General features: G+C 29.1%; 2 protein-coding genes across 2 annotated transcripts; both read left to right on the forward strand.

Annotated features, from left to right (window-relative positions):
* The first annotated feature begins 10507 nt into the window (after positions 1–10507).
* LOC101512686 (protein GAMETE CELL DEFECTIVE 1, mitochondrial) lies at positions 10508–13744 on the forward strand. Its single transcript, XM_004489971.4, has 3 exons — positions 10508–11153; positions 12652–12838; positions 12957–13744. The coding sequence occupies exons 1-3, from the start codon at positions 10618–10620 to the stop codon at positions 13161–13163; spliced, it is 930 nt and encodes a 309-aa protein (XP_004490028.1). The 5' UTR covers positions 10508–10617; the 3' UTR covers positions 13164–13744.
* A 976-nt stretch (positions 13745–14720) lies between these two features.
* On the forward strand, positions 14721–15854 carry LOC140919342 (uncharacterized). The gene is made up of 3 exons (XM_073365345.1): positions 14721–14859; positions 14944–15093; positions 15205–15854. The coding sequence occupies exons 1-3, from the start codon at positions 14721–14723 to the stop codon at positions 15852–15854; spliced, it is 939 nt and encodes a 312-aa protein (XP_073221446.1).
* The last annotated feature ends 5044 nt before the right edge of the window (positions 15855–20898 follow it).

Here is a 20898-nt window from a genome sequence, read left to right on the forward strand (position 1 = left end):
TTAGTTTTCTTACAAAATTTATTTTTCATATTTAATGTTACTTTAAGTATTTTTCTTTTTTGTTAATTTATACCTCACGTTATCAACTCTCGTGTATTTTTCTTTAGAATGAAATATAAATAAAATTAATTTAAATTTTAAAAATATAAATAAAATTAATTTAAATTTTAAAAATATAAATAAAATTAATATTTTTTCTCAAAATATATATATATATATATATATAATGGTTTAATATATTAGAGATGGGGATCCATTACTTATAACTTTGTGATGAATATAAAATAAACGGTTAATTTTATTAATACAATGGTTAAATAAAATATTTTTATTTAATATATCAACTTTACAAATGAAAAATAAAATAAAACATCGTTTATTAATTTTTTATGCGTCTTTTAGAGTTATTTAAATAAATAAAAAATATTACCATCAATTAATAGAAAAAGTTAAATATGTTTTTATCTTTCCCAAAAGTCCATTAAGCCATTAATTAACAACGAAAATATCAAATTACAAATATTAAGAAACATTAATGAGTCAAAAAGAAAGAAATGCTATTAATAACATTTATTTAATATATATGGGTTATGTTAATACTTGTCTACATGTCAAACATTTCATAAATATTATTTATATATTGAAAAAGAGATCGAATAATTTTCAGAAAAAAATGTTTAAATACAGTTTTAGTCTTTGTATTTTAATGGATTTTTAATTTTTATCTCTCTATTTTTAATTTCATAATTTTGGACAATCTATTTCAACTAATTTGTAATTTTAATCCATGTTTTATTTAATTTTCAAATTTTGGTCCTCTATTTCTTAAAATTGAGATATTTTATAAATTTAATGAATTACATTTAAAAAACTATAAAATATAAAAAAATATTAGATATTTAATTAAAAAATATTTTTCATTAAAAAATAGTTTTTAATTGTTTTAAAACTAATTAATTCTAAAAATAGTTTTATTTATTATTTTTTTTTTAAAATTGAATATTTTAAAAACTGTTTTTAGAAAAAATTAATTAATTATTATTTCTATTACTAATATTTTTAACATATTTAAAAAAACAGAATTTAAATAAAAATTTATTTTTATCATAAAATAGAATTTTACTAAAAATTAGATATTTTCTTAAGATAAAAACATATTTTTTAAAATTCAAAACTGAACTTAATTGTTTTTCATTATTTAAAAAAAAATCATAAATTATTAATTATTAAAAATTAACCACCACCACCATATTTAAATTAATAATTAAAAATCTAGATTTTTTTAAAATAATGAAAAAAACTTAAGTTCTGTTTTTTATTTTAAAAAAAATATTTTTTTTCTCAAAAAAAATATCTTATTTTTAGTAAATTTCTGTTTTATGATAAAAACAAATTTATATTTACATTATGTTTTCTTTTAAGTACGTTACAAATATTAGTAGTAAAAATAATAATTAAAAGTTCTTCTTTAAACAGTTTTTAAAATTTTATAAAAATTTAAAAAACAGATCTATTAATTAAGAAGAACTTTTAACTTGTGAAATTCATCTCTTATATTAAATTATTAAGTGAAGTAACTTTTCGTATAGTTTCTTGTAACTCATTATATATATTTATATATTACAATATTATAAAGGCAAAAAATATATCATATTGTATATATTATATATAATATTTGTACAAATAAAATATATATGATATTTTGATTTGATGAAATAATATATGATATTTATATTATACAATAAATTATATTTGTGGTTTTCCCTATCATACTATAATTGATTTATTTGTAAAAAAAAGTTTGTACAAAAAATATTGACACTAATATTTCTAGATATTTTAATTATTATTTTTAGTTATATAATCTAATAAATATTAATATTATATACATCACTACTAATTCAATATCTACCACGTTGCACACTTGCATTTTTTATGTAAATACATTAATACTTTATAAATTTAATTTAACAAAAATTTAATTCTCTATTTTATTTATTAATTTTTTAACCTATATGAAATGGTAAATTAAGTCAGTAAAATTGGAGTATTAATATTTTGGATTTTCTTGATAAAATTGTTTTGCTAAAAAATACAAATGTTCTAAAAGTGAGCGGTATATAGTAATTTCTAAAAGATTTTTTTTTTACTAAAAAACATAACATTTAGTTATTAGAATTGGTAAAACACATCCATCAAATACCAAATAGAAGTCGTTAAAATAAAAAAGGATGATGATGTAAACAAATTCACAATATTTCTTAATAGCATAAAAAAAAAATAAAATATCCTTAAATATAATACAATTAAAATGACTAATAAACTCACGCCTCTGAATTCGTAACATTGAAGACGTCATAATTATTAATTGAATCTACACTGAATTGAAACTAATATGTTAGTCTAAAACAAACGAACACCACAACAAGATCAAAATCTAAAATGTGATATGCAATTAACTAAACAACATCTTACCAAGATGGAAAATCACAAGAAAACACAAAAGCAAAAAAATAATTTAGAAACATTTTTTGGACCAAAACATTATCATAAATCACCTTATTCAATGGAAATAGACCAAAAAGAAGAAAAAAGAAGAAGCTAGGTAGGGATATAGAAGTGACGGCTAAGGCTACATTTTGGAAGAGTCTTACGGGAAGGAATAAAGTGAAAAATAAATTGTTATTCAGCTTTAAATTATAAAACATTATATACATTTATTTAATATAATTTAAATTAACTTATTTTTAGATTTTAAAGATAATTAAAACACTCATCTCTATATATTTTTAAATAACATAATGTACATATACTTAATTATTTTTAAAAATAATTTCGGCATTTGTCGCTTGAGCTAGGTATTATGTAGGGGTGTACAGGACTCGCTTCGTCCCGCAAACTCAACATAATCTATAAGTAACGGGTTGGGTCTGAGAAGGATAAGACATAGACAATGTAAAAAAATAGAACCGAATTCGGGTCATTCTCTGAATTATATGTCCCGTCTCAAAATACATAAAGGACAAGAGATTTTTTATTTATTTTATCTTATTATTGATTCCACTAAACTAACTTTACTTAGGGTTTGAAATTTTTTATCTTTCGTACATCTTTTCTTCTCCCTACAACTGTATATTCACTTTTATTCTTTATTATTATTATTATTATTATTATTATTATTATTATTATTATTATTATTATTATTATAAGATATTGTTTGTTTGATACTACTCTTAATTAAAGAAGAAAACTATTAGGTGGTGAAAGATTCATGGGTCCAATAAGTAGTAGGTAATTTGTTTTAATTAAATGATTTATATTTTGTATGACAATAGTATGAGTTGTGAATTTGACAAGTGGTAAGGTGGTTTGCTATGAGTTATTTTATTCAATTTTTTTTTTAAGAATTACTAGTTGACTACTCGTCTTGAGACCAATTCGGTCTCATCTTATTTTGTCTCGTCTTTATTGAACTCGCAACTAATCGAGTTAAGGGACATATTAAAGCTTAAAAATTAGTCCGATCAAATATTAAGATCCAATAAGAGACACACTAAAGTCATCATTTATACACCTCTTACGGATAATAAAGTTATAATTTTGTTATTTTGATTACGAACTATTTTAATATTGAAAAGTGTTATGTTATTGTTTTTGTTGTTTTTTTTTGCAGTGCTTGTATTTTTTTTTTGACAATTTGTATTTTTAGTTTTTATATAGAGGAAAGTTATTATTTAAGTAAACATAGTTATAGTTATGTAAGTCTTGCATTAATAATTTAATTACTGTATTATTCTCTCTTAATGATCTAATATTAAAACTAATAAGGACAATAATATATTTTTATTAGTGTTTTGTTTTTTTAAATTGATAATAGAAGTGTCATTGAACTCAATCAGATTGAAAAAAAATATAACTCTTCTTGTTCTCAAAAGAATACTCGAAATATAAATTAATTTGTTTTACTTTTCTTTTAAAAATGTATACATCAAACAATACTAAAGAAAAAAAAATATCACAAATATTCCCATCAAATTTAAAATGAAAGTAAAACTATATTTAAAATGCACAATAAATTTTAAATAAAAAAACGTATAAGGTTTAATTAAATCGACAAATACCAATATTAAATTGCTGGATTTAAATTTAACATCTTACAATTATATGTATGAATTCCAAATAATGTTTACCGCTTTGTTTTAAAAAAACTAAATGAAAAAAAAGCAAGACTGATTTTTAAAATGTCTAATAAACAATCTTTTATTGGGGTTAGAAACACCCATGATACATATATATTATATATACTAATCTGCAATGATATTAGTATACTGAATATTTCTCTACACCCATTCACCATTTTATTTTCTTTCTATATATTCATTTATTTTTATTACATCATTCACATATCACATATATCAAATTACTCTTTCTATATTTTGTTTATAAAAATATCAATCGAGTGTTTATATGTTTATCGGTAATTTTTCTAAAAATAATGATTTTGCACATTCAATTTAAACAAATAAAAAAATAGACTATATATATTAATATAAATTAATTTTAAATTGATAATTAGTTAGAGTCATTTATTTTGATATTTCATTATATTTTCACAACTAGTTAAAATAATAATTGTATGATAAATAATTGTAATTGACTATCAATAGAAAATAAATTTCATACTAATAATGCACACTCATTAATTTATAAAACAATTTTACAGAATCAACTACTAAAAATATATTAATTTTATCATCTCTATAATTATAACATTAACTTTCATGGTAGTATAATCAATTGCTCGTGTGAGTTAAAAACATGGCTATTGAATTGATTTGATATACTTAATAAATGCCAAAAGGCTGATTATTCAGCACAGTAGCAACGTTTGACAGCAACAGTGACCTGTCGACAAGGCATTGCGTTGGACTATGCTAATAAATCTCCCCACATGCGATCCCCCACATGCATGCTTTGCTGCCTCTTAAAATAATCATTTTGTTATTGGAGTTTTAAAAAGACAAATGGCAACATCTGCAAACTTATAAGAGAAATCAAACAAGATTGCTTACCTAGGAAACCTAAAACAATACTTTAGTAAACTAACTAATAAGATTATATTTGTTTTAATATTTTACTCATTCAAATTGTGATGGTAAGTCAATTTTTAGCATATCAAATTTATGAAATTGTAATTTAATCTTTTAAATTAATTTTTTTTTCTCATTTTCTTTTCATCTATAAAGCCCAACATAGAAGAATCGGATCGAGTTATAAGATGATGTATTTTTGAGTTAATTATAATATTTTTTGGTAAAATTATTACATTTTTAATTAAATTTTATATTTTAAAATGTAAAATTATTTATTAAATTATAGCAATCGAATTTTTGTCTTTAATTTTTTACTCAATGTTCATTTTAGTATTTGATTTTTATTTTAGAATTTATTTTGATCATTTATGATATCAATATATTTAAAAAAAAATGAATACTTCAATAATGTTATCTCTAGTGTGCAAGGGAATAGTGGCAACCCTCTCTTTAAAAAAAATAAACTCTAGCTTTTTTTTCCTATTAAAAAGGTGTTTTAAGAATATTTTTTTAATTTAGAATCATCCTTTTAAATTATTTGAATAAATGACTTCTACTTAAATTTAGTTTTTCTTTCATTTTTTGATTGTGATTTCATCATTTAAGTGTTATATTTTTTAATTTTTTTTGTCTTGGCGTAAGACTTTTTTCATATTGATGCGATGTTCGTTTTTGTTCATATTAATAAAATAACTTTGATCGATTATATATTTCAATCAATGACTTTGACATCGTCAATATTACAGACTTGAATATATGATATTCTAGACACGTAAATTTTGTCATATTAATAAAATATATTGTTGTTTTATGTTATGTTGACGTTTTACGCTATTAACTTGAGTATTGTAAATTTGTTTATAAATTTAAATTTTTTGTTTTTAATAAATTTAATTTATATTACATTGATAATTTACAATTTCATTTTTCACAGTAAAATAAAATTGAGGATAAAACGAGAAAGTCCAAAAGAATTGAGCTGCAACACCTAGGAGGGGTTTGGGCCCACGTACAATTAGGCTAATCTATGACAGCCTTAGCCAACCAACCATTGAGATAGTAATTATGCTACCTCATACAAAAATTATGAAGTTATCATTTTTTCCATTTTTTACTATTAAACGTAGTGTGAAAAAAACACTAACATTTATCAATTTCAAAAAAATAAAGATTAAAATGATTTTTAGAATGAAAAATATATTTATTATTATTGATACAAATTATCATCATCATTATTATTATTAATTTATTATGTACAAGAAATGCATCTATTATTGGTCCCAAAAAATGAAATGCAACCATTAGGTCCAATTCACAATGCTTGTTTTCTTCTTGACCTAATCCTGTGTGGCAAGTGGCAAAGCAAAATTAACGACAAAAGAAAAGTCCATCAAATCAAAATAAAAATCAAAATGAAAAGAAATAGTGACCACAATACTTTCAAAACAAAAAGGCCAGTGCCGTGCCCGCCATGTTGTCCTTCTTCTTCATTCATGCTTGACCTATACCCATTATCCATCTTTGAATTGAAATTGTCCTGCATTTTTTTTCTTCTTTTTTTAATCTATTTATTTTTACAAATTCACAATACCGATTATTCTATTTTACAATCTCATAATTTTGATTCTTCATTAATATTGTTTAATACATGTTATGACATATTTTAAATAATGTGACATATCATACGATGATTAGAATGATTAACATATATAAAACTACAATAAAATTCTATAAAAATTTCATATTCAACTTATAAAATTATTTATTTTTATAATTTAATAAATGACATGCGAATAATGAATGTATCTAAATGGTTATTTATAATGAAATCGTATAACACATCATTTAAAATATGTCAAAATCATCATTTTTTAGTTAAAAACTTTGAAAATATTATAAAAACTATTGACTTTTAAAATACAGAGACCAATTCTATAAATTGATGAAAATAAAACATCGAAAATTACAATTAAGCCTATTGTCTTTTCATTCTTTATATACATCTTCTTTAGATGGTGACATGAGAATAAGTATTTTGATAGAGGCAAAATTAATTTATTTTTTGAATTAATAGGTATTTACTTGTAGCACATTTGTTCTTTATATTTTTTGTTCTTTATGTTTTAAAAAAGTATAAAAGAATACCCTTTATTTTTTTATTTTTTTCATTTAGGTCCATTTTTAAATAAAAGCTAATAATGTGTATTAAAACTCTGATGTGTCATTAACATATCAAATTGTAATGCCGATAATTTACAACTAGAATATTCATGCCTAAGAGATATTGTGAGATTTTTTTAATGATAAAGATGCTAATGAAATACATCGTATGAGATATAATGATCATCGAGAGAAGGAAACAACTATCAGATATTTGAAAAATAGTTCTATTGCCATTGAATAACGTTTTACATAAGTGATTTCGGTAAGGAAAAAAAATATGCAGAAAAAGTCGATATCATATAATTTCCGTCCAATGGTAAAAAAAAATTACAAGAATTGAAGAACTTTTTTTACACTTCTTTTTCTTTTTCTAGGTTAGGTTTATATCCCCTAATTTTGTTTATTTTTTCTTTTTAATAAATTTGGCTTAATTGCAGTTTTAATTCCCCTATGTTAGCTGAATCACGAAAGTAGTCTCTCCATTTTGTTTCTCCCCAGTTTTGGTCCCCCAAACTGAATTTTAGTCCAAAACTTGATGAAATTTTATTTTTTAAGGCCGTACTACACCATTTATGATCATATATTTCAGGTACAATTGTTGCAAATGAGATCTTGAGGCATTGTGTGACTTAAATAAATGCAAAAAAAAAAAATGAAATTTCATCAAGTTTTGGACCAAAATTCTGTTTGGGGGACCAAAATTGGGGAGAAATAAAATGAGGGGTCTACTTTCGCGATTCAGTTAAAATAGGGGGACCAAAACTGCAATTAAGCCAATAAATTTTTAGCTTAACAAAAATTTATTATGAAAATTGTAATTTTTTTAATTAAAAAATTTAACGTGCTAACGAGTGCCTTTGGTTTGGTTTAATCTCCTCTGTTCGAAAGGTCCGTATACATCAATGAGCCAATTAGGTTCGACCCACTTTGTTATGGAGTTGTGTTTTATTAAGATTGATCCACCCATTATGGGTTATACGCCAATGGCCAACTCTGACCCATTTTTTCTAAACACTTTTTATTTTGATTAATAAAAATTAGGCTACATAGCACATGCGATTTCTTAACTTAATTTTAATTAACGTTTTAGTCTTTTATCTTTTTTTTTTCCCGCTTTGGTTTTTTATTTTAATTTTAAGCGACAACTTGATCTTTTATGTTTTAAAATATCAATAATGTTATTCTTTTTTTTTTTTTACAAAAATTCAAAAAATTCATCAAAATTTTCAAATAAAATCCATAAAATTAATTATCATCTTCAATATAATACGAATTTCATCAAATGCGCAACTTAAATATTCAAATAAACTCATATTTTCAACTACAACAACATCAAATTAATCAAATAATGAATAAAAATATGAGTTTATTTAATGATTTAAGTTATGAATTTGATAAAATTTGCATTATATTGAAGATGGTAATTAATTTTATGGGTTTTGTTTGAAAATTTTGATGAATTTTTGTAAAAAAAAGGATAACATTGTTGACATTTTAAAACATAAAAGATCAAATTGTCACTTAAAATTAAAATAAAGGACCAAATCGGAGGAAACAAGTAAAGGACTAAAACATTAACTGAAATTACGTTAAGGGATCGCGGGTGCTATTTAACCTAAAAATTAAAACACAAAAATACTCCAAATTAGTTACCACAATAGAGACAATAAATAAAATTAACATACATAACACTACCACCTTATAAAACCTAGCCGTGTTCAGTCTTCAAAGAAGGAGGGTGGAACTATAATTGATATTGATCTTGGTCAATAGACAATAGTCACAAATGGAGCTGAACTGATGAAGGTGTTGGACTAATAATTCTAGTCTTGGTCGGCAGCGAAAACACCACAATAATTCTATGTTGTTCTTAACTTTTAACGAAATTTATTTTCTTAGTGTTTATAGTAAATTAGATTTACTTTTCTTTCTTAATTATGGTCCACCTGTTACTTATGTTTATCAAAACCAACTCAGAGTGACTACTTTTTAAAGTCAATCCAAAAATAAAATAAAAAAATTATTACTTGACCAAATTTGCTCATAATATTTTACAAAAAATTATATTTTAACTTTAGTGTGTTAGCCAGTAGTCCACTAAACCGGCTCAGTCCAGTCCCATTTTTATTATGGACTAAATGGTATAGGTAAAAAAAAACTCATTTATTTTTTAAAGTCCGACATGTATTAATATGAGAGTCAAACAACCTGACCCATTTTAAAAACTTTACCTTTTGAGTCACTTGTTAAGTAATTAAATATATAAATATTATTTTAAAAATTTATTGAAAGTTATGTTTTTAACTTTTAAAGAAATTTAAATTTATTGTTTTTAATACAAAACTTCTAGTTTCATTAACAAGTGGGGGCATGCACTTGTTAACGTGGTATTTTTTTGTTGTTAAATAAATATATTTTTTGAGGCACTTGATAGTAATGTTTTTTATTATTATGTGCCCTTGGCAAGGGCTAGGGTAGTCCAATTTGGTATATAGTTCATGGTGGACCACCTTTTTTAATCATCATTTTCATATAAATTTATTATTATATTGTAGTGCACCTTCTTACACTAGATTATTTTTCTTTACACACTCTAATATTCTACGAAATTAAATTCTCTAAATTAAGCGAGTAAAGTGTAAGGTGAGAAAATCAATAATTCATTTCTAATAGATTCATTGTTAGTTATAATGTACCTATAATATCTAAGTTTAATTTATTATTGATTGATTGAAATTATCTATTTTATTCTCTAAAAATGAATTGTTCACTTTTCACATTAGAAGAGTCGAATCCAAACCTCATAGTTGTCAATAAAATCACAAGACGTGCGTCAATAGTATCTTTTCAAAGTTTATAGTAAAATAATTCTTCTAAATATATCTTTGATTTGATTGTTTAATTGATTTTTAGTTTTAGTTAATATTCTAATTTTTTAAATCATCTAGAATTTTAGCACTAGTTAATTGATCTGTCATTTTTGAAAAAAAACACTTGCGTATGAATCTTGAAGGAGAAGGAACAACTTTTTTGACAAATCAATGAAGTTTTTCCATTTATTGGGTTAAGTTTGATTAATTATTGACCAAAAGGTATTCTGAAAGGTTACTTTTGTCATTTCGGAAAAAAAATACTGGAATATGCATAATTTATAAGGATATCAATAACATTTTTCTCTATTAATCTGGTGTGGCATGGTTAAGTCTTAAGCCCATTTAAAGGCCCATATTATTTTAACACTGAAAAAGCCCACAGGCCCAATTATCTAACCCCATCGTTGTCCCCCGAAAGAGCGAGCGATGTTTTTGTTTTGCAGCTTCAATTTCTCAGCTTGAGCTCCATTCAAAAAAATAAAATAACAATGCAAGCAATTCGGAAAATAACAACAACGGTAAAACAATTAAACGCTGTATCATCAACTATTTCAACAAATCTTCACTTAGGTTTATACGGCGGAGTTCCGGCGACGATACGACGGTTATCGAGCCGCAATCCCCGGAGCGGCGAAGACGAATGGAACGAGGCTTGGGAATCGGCGTGGCTACCACAGGACCTAACGCCTAAGACGCGAGCTCCATGGGAGGGCGACGTGAACTTCGCTTCGGAAGCGGACGCGGAAACGAAGGCGTTCGTTGAGGAGATGAACGATAATTGGAACGAAAGGAGAAAGGGAGTGAAGAAGGAGAAGGAGAAGGAGAAGGAGAAAGAAAAGGTTGAAGAAAACGGTGCGCTTTATAGTTTGGAGAGTATTAAGAAGGATTATAGGTTGAAGAAGCAGAAGTTGCATGCTGGACTTTGGACTAAGGAGATTGCGAAGCTTGAGGAGGCTAAGTTGGGAGATAGTGATGTTCATGTTGGTGATGATGATATTCAGAGATTGCTTGATAGTTGCTCTGAGTAAGCTTTTCTCTCTCTCAGTTTTGTTTTTTTTGTTAATGATTTAGTTAGTTAATTGATTGATCGTTGATGCATGATGTAATGCTCTTAAATTGAATCCTACATTGGTCCTAAATGCTCCGAATTTAAAACCCTAGATATATTGTTCTTAGTCTACATCCTGAGTTTCTCGTGTAGTGTATAACATTTGCAGGCTATTTTAATGTATTTGGGGTTGGAAGTTATTTTGAGCTATTAAGCACCAATACTGGACACAATAGTGACACTAACACAATGCTTATATCAACACATAGACATCCATAATAATATGAGAAAATAAAAGTGATTGTATGTAATTACAAGTGTCATTGTCGCGTTGGACTGTTGGTGTTGGACATTAGAACATGTTTTTAATTTGATTTGTAGGTGCTAGACAGATTTTGAATGAACTTGATTATGTGAAATTGGTTTATTTAAAATTGAATTTGAAAGTGTAGTGATTTTAATTTATACTCGGATCATCGGATGTTATTACTTTAAAAGTATTTTTGATGTAAAAATTCTTGTAAATTTTTCCATGCAAAATCAATTTTGAGTCATATGATGGTAACCAAATATTATATTTTTCTAAATTCACGTTTGAGTGAATGAAAAATCAAATTTGTTACTTTCCACCGTGAAATTAATCAACTTGATAGTTTTTGACCTTGATTATTAACGTGCCAATTGTCTAAAAATTGAATCATGTATAAAGAACCTGTGTGAGGAACACTATGGTTTTGATGGTCTTGATTTCTAATGATTGATCTTCTATTGTGTTTTTATTCCATTGTGTGCTATGACAATTGATTTATATTTCTAATATACTATTTTGTGCAAGTGCTTTTTGGGCTTGAGTTGTAGCACTCGTCTCTACCTTGTTTTGAAATTGGATTTTTCTTACTTCAACAACGAAGAAGTGAGATGGGAAAGATTGCATTCTTAATTCTTAACGACGTGTTTATGAAAGCTTTGAAATCATGTCAATGACTAACTCATCTTGTAGCTTATGCTTTTTGTGAAAGTTGAGGATTTCTTTTGTCTCTAACATGCCTCTTCATTTTTTAATGTCATCAATATTGTATTGCATTGTATTGCTTTATGAGAGATGTGGAGAAAGGGTAGCAAATGACAATCTATAAAAGAGTTGTACTGATTTAATTGTGCTGCTTAATGGATAATAGATGTGTTATCTTTCTCACTTCAGAATTCCTGTGTATATACGTTTAGATATTGACTATATTACTTAAGTTTTTTTAAATATATTATGTTATTCTCACACACCATCATAGATTTAGGTCCATGACATGATGTTTACCTTGAATTTTGTAGGCCTCAGTCTTGTTCTTTGTTTTTGTCCACACTAATGTCTCACAGCATAATAGTTGTACTTGTACTCTATAGCATATATAATTTTCTCAAATGTCACACATGCTCTATTATTTTTGTATCTTATACATAATCCTCTAAACAACTGCAGCATCTTTGACTCCGGCAATAATGATCTGAACAACGCAAAAGTTCCAACTTCCGAATTCAAAAACATGCCTGATGGGTGGGAAACAGTATCAAAAAATCAAGATGGAAATATATGGGAGATGTCCCAAAGAGAAGAAGATATACTTATGCAGGAATTTGATCGGCGAATTGCTTATAGCAAATTTCAGGTAATGTAACCTTTTTGATCCCAATATGAACTGATATATTGTTTTTGGAAAGCATGAAATATATTCCTGGTTTTTCATGCTACTTTGTCATTCATAACTTTATAAACCATGTATGCAGATTGCTAGTTTTATCAAGACTCACATATTTAGCCGGAGGAGGCCAATCGACGGATGGAAATACATGATAGAGGTGGTAGGACCAAATGCCAAGAGAGGGAAGGGGAGTGTTTCTAGAGTACCTAGTTTATCTGATCCCTCTACCCAACCATTCAAAGAGGAGACGACTTCGGTTGATAAGAATTACATTCCCCATGGAAGGAGATAGCATGGTCATGTAGTTTAATGTATTCTCTTTTGCTCTGCAGAGGTCATTGCAGACTTGCAGTGGTCATTTCATTTAATATTTTCCAAATTAGAATTAAAAGGGTGGTTCCTGGTGCGGCCAGAGAGGCTGCTGAAATTCTGTGCTGCAAAATTTGTTCTCCATAGAATCTTGGTTAAGGTTCAAACCGTGGATGAAGTCTTTGAAGGAAGTGACAAATATGCAGTACTCTGATGTTGGTACCAATCGGTTGAAGTATAAAAGCAAAAGGAATGTTCTATATTTCGATAGTAAATGTTGCTGTAATACGTAGAATAATTAAAACATGGTCATTTGAAACAAAGGAGGAGGAAAATGTCCGGTTTAATTATAGTGAAGGTAACTAAATTGTAATTAAGAATGCTCTTCAATATTTAATCAACTAAAGACATTCTTGTTAGATGGTAAAGAAGAGGTCATTGTAAGATGTTACATTGACACTACTTCTAAACATATAAAAGTAATTTAAGATTACGGTTTGACTTATGCTTTGCATATAGTGGCACCTTGAGTTGAAAGAGTTGCAAATCAGAGATAATTTTTAATTCCCTTGTAAGCTTAGTTATCTATTTCTAATGTGATTAAAAGGGTGTTTGGATGAAGAATTTTTTTTAATTTGATATAGTTTTTACCTTTATAAATTTTATTGATTTTGTTGTGGTGATGATGAAGAAACTATGTAAGGTAAATGATTTCGATCTCATCAATGATCTAAATATATATTTAGTTGTTTATATCTCATTCAACAAATTATTGAAAAGAGAGGAGTGAATATGTGCAGAATGAGTGAATGACTACCCTAAACAATATGTTAAAAGAGTTTTTTGTTAATTAGTAGCATGATACACTATTCACACTAGATCGATGAGTGTTGTGTTATATTGTTGGTGTCCACCTTATTGTCAATCTATTTTTTTCATTGACTATCATTTGTATCATGAGTTAAAATTATATATGTCATTTTGATGTATAGACAACATTATTTATTATGCTATTGACTATATTGTGAATTTTTTTTTAATCTTATATTGTGTTGAAAATGATGATGCTTTAATGAAAAATTTATTCGAAATAATGATGACATTTATGAGAGTTAGTGTTGTTGTGAATTGAAAAAATTGAGAAGTCCCACATTGGAGGGATACCCCACACTAGTAGGGTATATAAGGTGGAGGTAAGGAACTTGGGGAAGGCTCCAAGGGGCACCCCAATTTTGTGAAGGAGGGAGAACGCAAGCAATATTGACCACCACAATTAATTACGTAACTGCCCTCCATTGAGTCATATCTGATCCAGTCTGCTCTCCGTATCTGAGGCTTTTCTCACTTCTCCCCCTTCTTACCGTTTCTTCTCCTTCTTTCGAGTGGTCTTAGTGCCATATTTGAGTGTCAGTCGTACTGACATATTGATGGTGTAATTCTAGTTCTACAGTGCACTAGAATTCCGATAAGTTCTTTTGCTTCTAACTACAATAAACCGTTTCGGTTTGAAGGAAGTCATTTCAAACGATGGCAACAAAAGATGTTGTTTTTTCTAACCACGAAAAAGCTTGCCAACGTTCTGAAGGATGACATTCTTGTTGTACCAGAACAAGGTGAACAAACAGAAAGGGATAAAATAGCTGCTGAATTAACCCAATGGGAACATAATGATTACTTATGTAAGAATTATATTCTGAATGGACTTGCTGATGATCTGTATGATTACTACAGTTTCGAAAGCAATACTGCTAAACAGGTTTGAGATGCTCTAAAGAAGAAATATGATACTGAGGAAGCTGGAGCCAAAAAGTATGCTGTTAGCCGCTACCTCAAATATCAGATGACAGATGACAAATCAATGGAAGCTCAATCTCATGAAATCCAGAAAATTGCTCACGAGATCATCTCTGAAGGTATGTCCCTAAATGAACAGTTTCAGATTGCTGTTATAATTGACAAATTGCCCCCTGCTTAGAAAGATTTTAAAAATTCTCTTAGGCATATAACTAAATAATTTTCTCTAGAAAGTCTGATAATTCGCCTTAGAATTGAGGAGGAATCTCACATGCAAGACCAGAAAGATGAAATTCTTCTTGTGGCAAATAACAAGAAAAAGAAATTCATCGGAGCAGTTCTGAAGCCAAACGGCAGACCACTAAAGAATCAGAATCACACTCCAAAGAACATCAACAAGAATGGGAACCCTCCAAAGGTCCCAATTACTAGGCAGCAACCACCTCCTAGAAATGGCCCTCTCCCTTTTCTCTGTTTCTACTATGGGAAAAAGGGTCATATGGCACACAAATGTAGGAACAAACCAGGCGCTGCTAATCAGGCCAACTTGACAGAAGAACAATTCGTTGCTATGATAACTGAGATCAACCTTGTTGGTGGATCAGATGGATGGTGGATAGATACTGGCGCCTCGCGCCATGTCTGTTATAATCGTGCTATATTTAAATCATACACTGCTGCTGAAGATAAGAAAGTGTTGTTGGGAGATTCCCACACCACTAATGTTGCTGGTATTGGAGATGTGGAGCTGATATTCACCTCCAGAAAGACCTTAATTCTGAAGGATGTGATGCACACTCTAGAAATAAGGAAGAATCTGGTTTCAGGGTTTCTTTTCAATAAGGCAGGGTTTACTCAGTCTATAGGGGCAGATTTGTAGACCATTTCTAAAAATAGTATTTTTGTTGGGAAAAGGTACGCCACTGATGGCATGTTTAAATTGAATGTTGAAATGAATAAGATGTCTCCTTCTGCTTACATGTTGTGTGATTTTAATATTTGGCATGCTAGACTCTGTCATATGAACAAACGCGTGATTTCAAACTTAAGTAATTTAGGCTTAATTCCAAAGTTATCTATAAAGGATTTTGAAAAATGTGATTTTTGCAGTCAAGCCAAAATAACAAAGAAATCACATAAATCAGTAGTTAGAGAATCTGAACCTCTAGACTTAATACACTCTGACATATGTGAACTTGACGGAACGCTAACTAGAAATGGAAAACGTTATTTCATCACTTTTATTGACGATTGTTCTGACTTTACTTTCGTATATCTCATGAAAAATAAAAGTGAAGCGCTTGACATGTTTAAAATCTTTGTAACTGAGATTGAAAATCAATTTAGCAAAAAGATTAAGAGGTTTCGTAGTGATAGAGGAACAAAGTATGATTCCAGTTTGTTTAATGAGTTTTATAAAACCCAAGGAATTGTACATGAAACTACTGCACCGTATTCACCTGAAATGAATGGTAAAGCTGAAAGAAAGAATAAAACTCTTACTGAATTAGTTGTTGCTATTATGTTTAACTCTGGTGCTGCATCTCACTGGTGGGGGGAAATTATTTTGACTGTGTGCTATGTTTTAAATAGAGTTCCTAATTCTAAAAGCAAAACATCTCTTTATGAGATAATGAAGAAAAGACAACCCAACTTGTCTTATCTTCGAACATGAGGTTGTCTGGCTTATGTCAGAATCCCCGATCCCAAGATAATTAAACTCACAAGTAGAGCTTATGAATGTGCATTCATTGGGTATGCAGTAAACAACAAAACGTATAGGTTTTATGACCTAAACGCGAAAATGATCATAGAATCAAATGATGTTGACTTCTATGAAAATAAATTCCCCTTCAAATCAAGAAATAGTGGGGGCAGCGAACCTAGTCAAGTTCTTGTGACAAAAAGCACTGAAAGCAACAAACAAGATGAAACAAAAACTCAAAGGAGTAAGAGAGTAAGAGTTGCTAAAGATTATGGACCAGAATACATGGCCTATAGTTTAGAAGAGGATCCTGCGAATCTTAAAGAAGCTATATCATCATTGGATGCAGATCTATGGCAAGAAGCTATAAACTATGAAATGGATTCTCTAGAATCTAACAAGACCTGACATTTGGTAGACTTGCCTCCTAGTTGCAAATCAATAGGTTGTAAATAAATCTTAAAAAGAAACTAAAACCCGATGGATCTGTTGATAAATACAAGGCACACCTTGTAGCCGAAGGTTTTAGACAAAGAGAAAATATAGATTTCTTCGACACTTTCTCACCGGTCACTAGACTAACATCCATTAGGGTGCTTATATCACTTGCGGCTATTCATAACCTGGTGATACACTAGATGGATGTTAAAACAACCTTTTTAAATGGTGACCTGGAAGAAGAAATTTATATGGAACAACCTGAAGGTTTTGTAATTCATGGACAAGAAGACAAGGTATGCAAGTTAGATAAGTCTTTGTATGGTCTTAAACAAGCTCCTAAGCAATGGCATGAAAAATTTGATAACTTGATTAAAGTGAATGAAAGTGACAAATGTATTTATTACAAATATGAAAATGACATTTGCACTATCATATGTCTCAATGTAGAAGACTTACTCATATTTGGTTCAAACATTCATGCTGTAAATAATGTGAAATCATTGTTGAGCAACAACTTTGATATGAAAGACCTCAGAGAAGCGAGTGTAATCCTTAGAATCAAGATTACTAGGTCAAAAAAGGGAATTTTTTTGGATCAATCTCACTATGTTGAAAATATCCTAAAGAAATATAATTACTTTGACTGTAAACCTGCTAGCACACCATATGATCCAAGTGTAAAACTTCTCAAGAACTCTGGTGAAGGTGTTAGACAAACTGAATATGCGAGCATCATTGGCAGCCTCAGGTATGCCACTGATTGTACTAGACCCGACATTGCCTATGTCGTGGGATTGTTGTGCATGTTTACTAGTAGACCTAGTATGGAGCATTGGCACGCTATCGAAAGAGTCATGAGATACCTTAAAAGGACCATGAGTCTCAGATTACATTATCAAAGATTTCCTGTCGTCCTTGAAGGAAACAGTGATGCTGATTGGAATACATTATCAAATGACTCCAAAGCAACCAGCGGCTATGTTTTTAATATAGCCGATGGTGCTGTATCTTGGAAATCGAAGAAACAGACGACATTGGCTCAGTCCATTATGGAGTCTGAAATGATTGCGTTAGCTACAACTAGTGAAGAAGCAAGCTGGTTGAGATGCTTGCTAGCAGAGATCCCTTTGTGGGAAAGGCCATTGCCAGCTATGTTGATCCACTGCGATAGTACCGCGGCTATTGCAAAAATTGAGAATCGTTATTATAACGGTAAGAGACGACAAATACGTCGTAAGCACAACACAGTTAGAGAATTACTTTCTAAAGGAGCTGTTATAGTGGATCATGTACGCACTGATGAAAATTTAGCAGATCCTTTGACGAAAGGATTAGCTAGAGAGAAAGTCCAAAATACATCCAAAAGGATGGGACTAATGCCTATAGATAAATGAGTCACTTATGATGGTAACCCGACCTAAAAGACTGGAGATCCCAAGAATTAGGTTCAATGGGTAATAACAAGTCATAGTGATATGAGATGAACATGCTATGTTTAAAATGAGAAGCATGATTCCTGAAGCGATAAAAGGATGAGATAATAGAAACTCTTAATGAGATCTATACTCTATATGGAGTGGGGTACCTAGTGGCTACAGGAGTACTCTTGATAGACTCACCTACGTGAATGTGGAAGTGGAGGCCGCTTCCTATGGAATGCCACTGATTGTACTAGACCCGACATTGCCTATGTCGTGGGATTGTTGTGCAGGTTTACCAGTAGACCTAGTATGGAGCATTGTCACGCTATCGAAAGAGTCATGAGATACCTTAAAAGGACCATGAGTCTCAGATTACATTATCAAAGATTTCCTGTCGTCCTTGAAGGAAACAGTGATGCTGATTGGAATACATTATCAAATGACTCCAAAGCAACCAGCGGCTATGTTTTTAATATAGCCGATGGTGCTGTATCTTGGAAATCGAAGAAACAGACGACATTGGCTCAGTCCATTATGGAGTCTGAAATGATTGCGTTAGCTACAACTAGTGAAGAAGCAAGCTGGTTGAGATGCTTGCTAGCAGAGATCCCTTTGTGGGAAAGGCCATTGCCAGCTATGTTGATCCACTGCGATAGTACCGCGGCTATTGCAAAAATTGAGAATCGTTATTACAATGGTAAGAGACGACAAATACGTCGTAAGCACAACACAGTTAGAGAATTACTTTCTAAAGGAGCTGTTATAGTGGATCATGTACGCACTGATGAAAATTTAGCAGATCCTTTGACGAAAGGATTAGCTAGAGAGAAAGTCCAAAATACATCCAAAAAGATGAGACTATTGCCTATAGATCAATGAGTCACTTATAATGGTAACCCGACCTAAAAGATTGGAGATCCTAAGAATTAGGTTCAATGGGTAATAATAAGTCATAGTGATATGAGATGAACATGCTATATTTTATATGGGAAGCATGATTCCTGAAGCGATAAAAGGATGAGATAATAGAAACTCTTAATGAGATATATACTCTATGTGGAGTGGAGTACCTAGCTACAGGAGTACTCTTGATAGACTCACCTATGTGAATGTGGAAGTTAGGGCCACCTCCTATGGAATTTCGAGGAAGAATTCCTAGAGCGTTCACTATACTTCTTGGAGTGCACATTCTAATGGATCCCTGATTTTCTCAGATCCAGTTGCGGATTTCCCCTATAAATAAAGGGTTCTCCTCAGTTGGAAAATCATACCAAAAGCTCTTCGTATCTGAGGCTTTTCTCACTTCTCCCCCTTCTTACTGTTTCTTCTCTTTCTTTTGATTGGTCTTAGTGCCATATTTGAGTGTCAGTACGACTGACATATTGAGGGTGTAATTCTAGAATGGTGTTCTAAAGTGCACTAGAATTCCGATACAGAGTATCTGGGCTGTTTTATCCTGGGGACTTCATGGTTTATAGTCTGCCTTGCACAATTTGGGCAGTGCCTCGAAACGTCTTAAAGATAGCGACCTAGTACGCGAATCAACTCAATAATATTTTCGGTGGCATAATTATTTTCAAAAAGGTTTTTAAAGTATTCGTAGTCTAAGTATTTTTGTTAATTAGAATAACAATAACACATCGAGACTATTTTAATTTAAAAGACTTTGTGGTTTTTATCTTTACTTTAAAGATTTTTTTTTGAGATTTTGTAAAAGTTCTATGTCAAAGAGAGATAATAGGATTTGACAACAAAGAGTGTCTTTTGTTTGGTTTTTATAGTAAAGATTTGAAATTGTGACAAGTGGATGAATTTGAAATGATTATTTTGACAAAATTCATGGACACCAAATATATAGAATGTATTGTTGAATTTGCTTATGTAACCATTACAATAAGAAAAATGAATTATAAGGATTTTTTCATTTTTTTGAGTTTGAAAGATTATAAATTTAATTTTGTAAGTTATAGATTTAAAAGATCGAAGTTATATCTTTGATGAATTTATAAATTTGAGTTTAAAATTGAGTCAGATGATAGTGTACAAAATTTAATATTTTTTGGTATAAATTAATACAAATGACCAACTTGATTAATAAAAGTATAGTAAACGGACCAAAACAAAACAAAAAATAATTAGAGTGAATTGAAATCAAAAAATAAATTAAAGGACTAAAAAAATAATTTAACCTATATAATATTATTTGAGTATTTGAATTTATTTATTATTATAACCGAATATAATTTTTTTATTTTTCAAAATTTTATTGCAATTTTGTAAGGTCAATTGAACAATTTAATTCTCTTCGTTAAATCATACACAGAAATTCATAGATTGAGAGGAACACTATTAGTGTT

This window comes from Cicer arietinum, chromosome 2 (assembly GCF_000331145.2).
Source record: "Cicer arietinum cultivar CDC Frontier isolate Library 1 chromosome 2, Cicar.CDCFrontier_v2.0, whole genome shotgun sequence".
Classification (NCBI taxonomy): Eukaryota; Viridiplantae; Streptophyta; class Magnoliopsida; order Fabales; family Fabaceae; genus Cicer; species Cicer arietinum.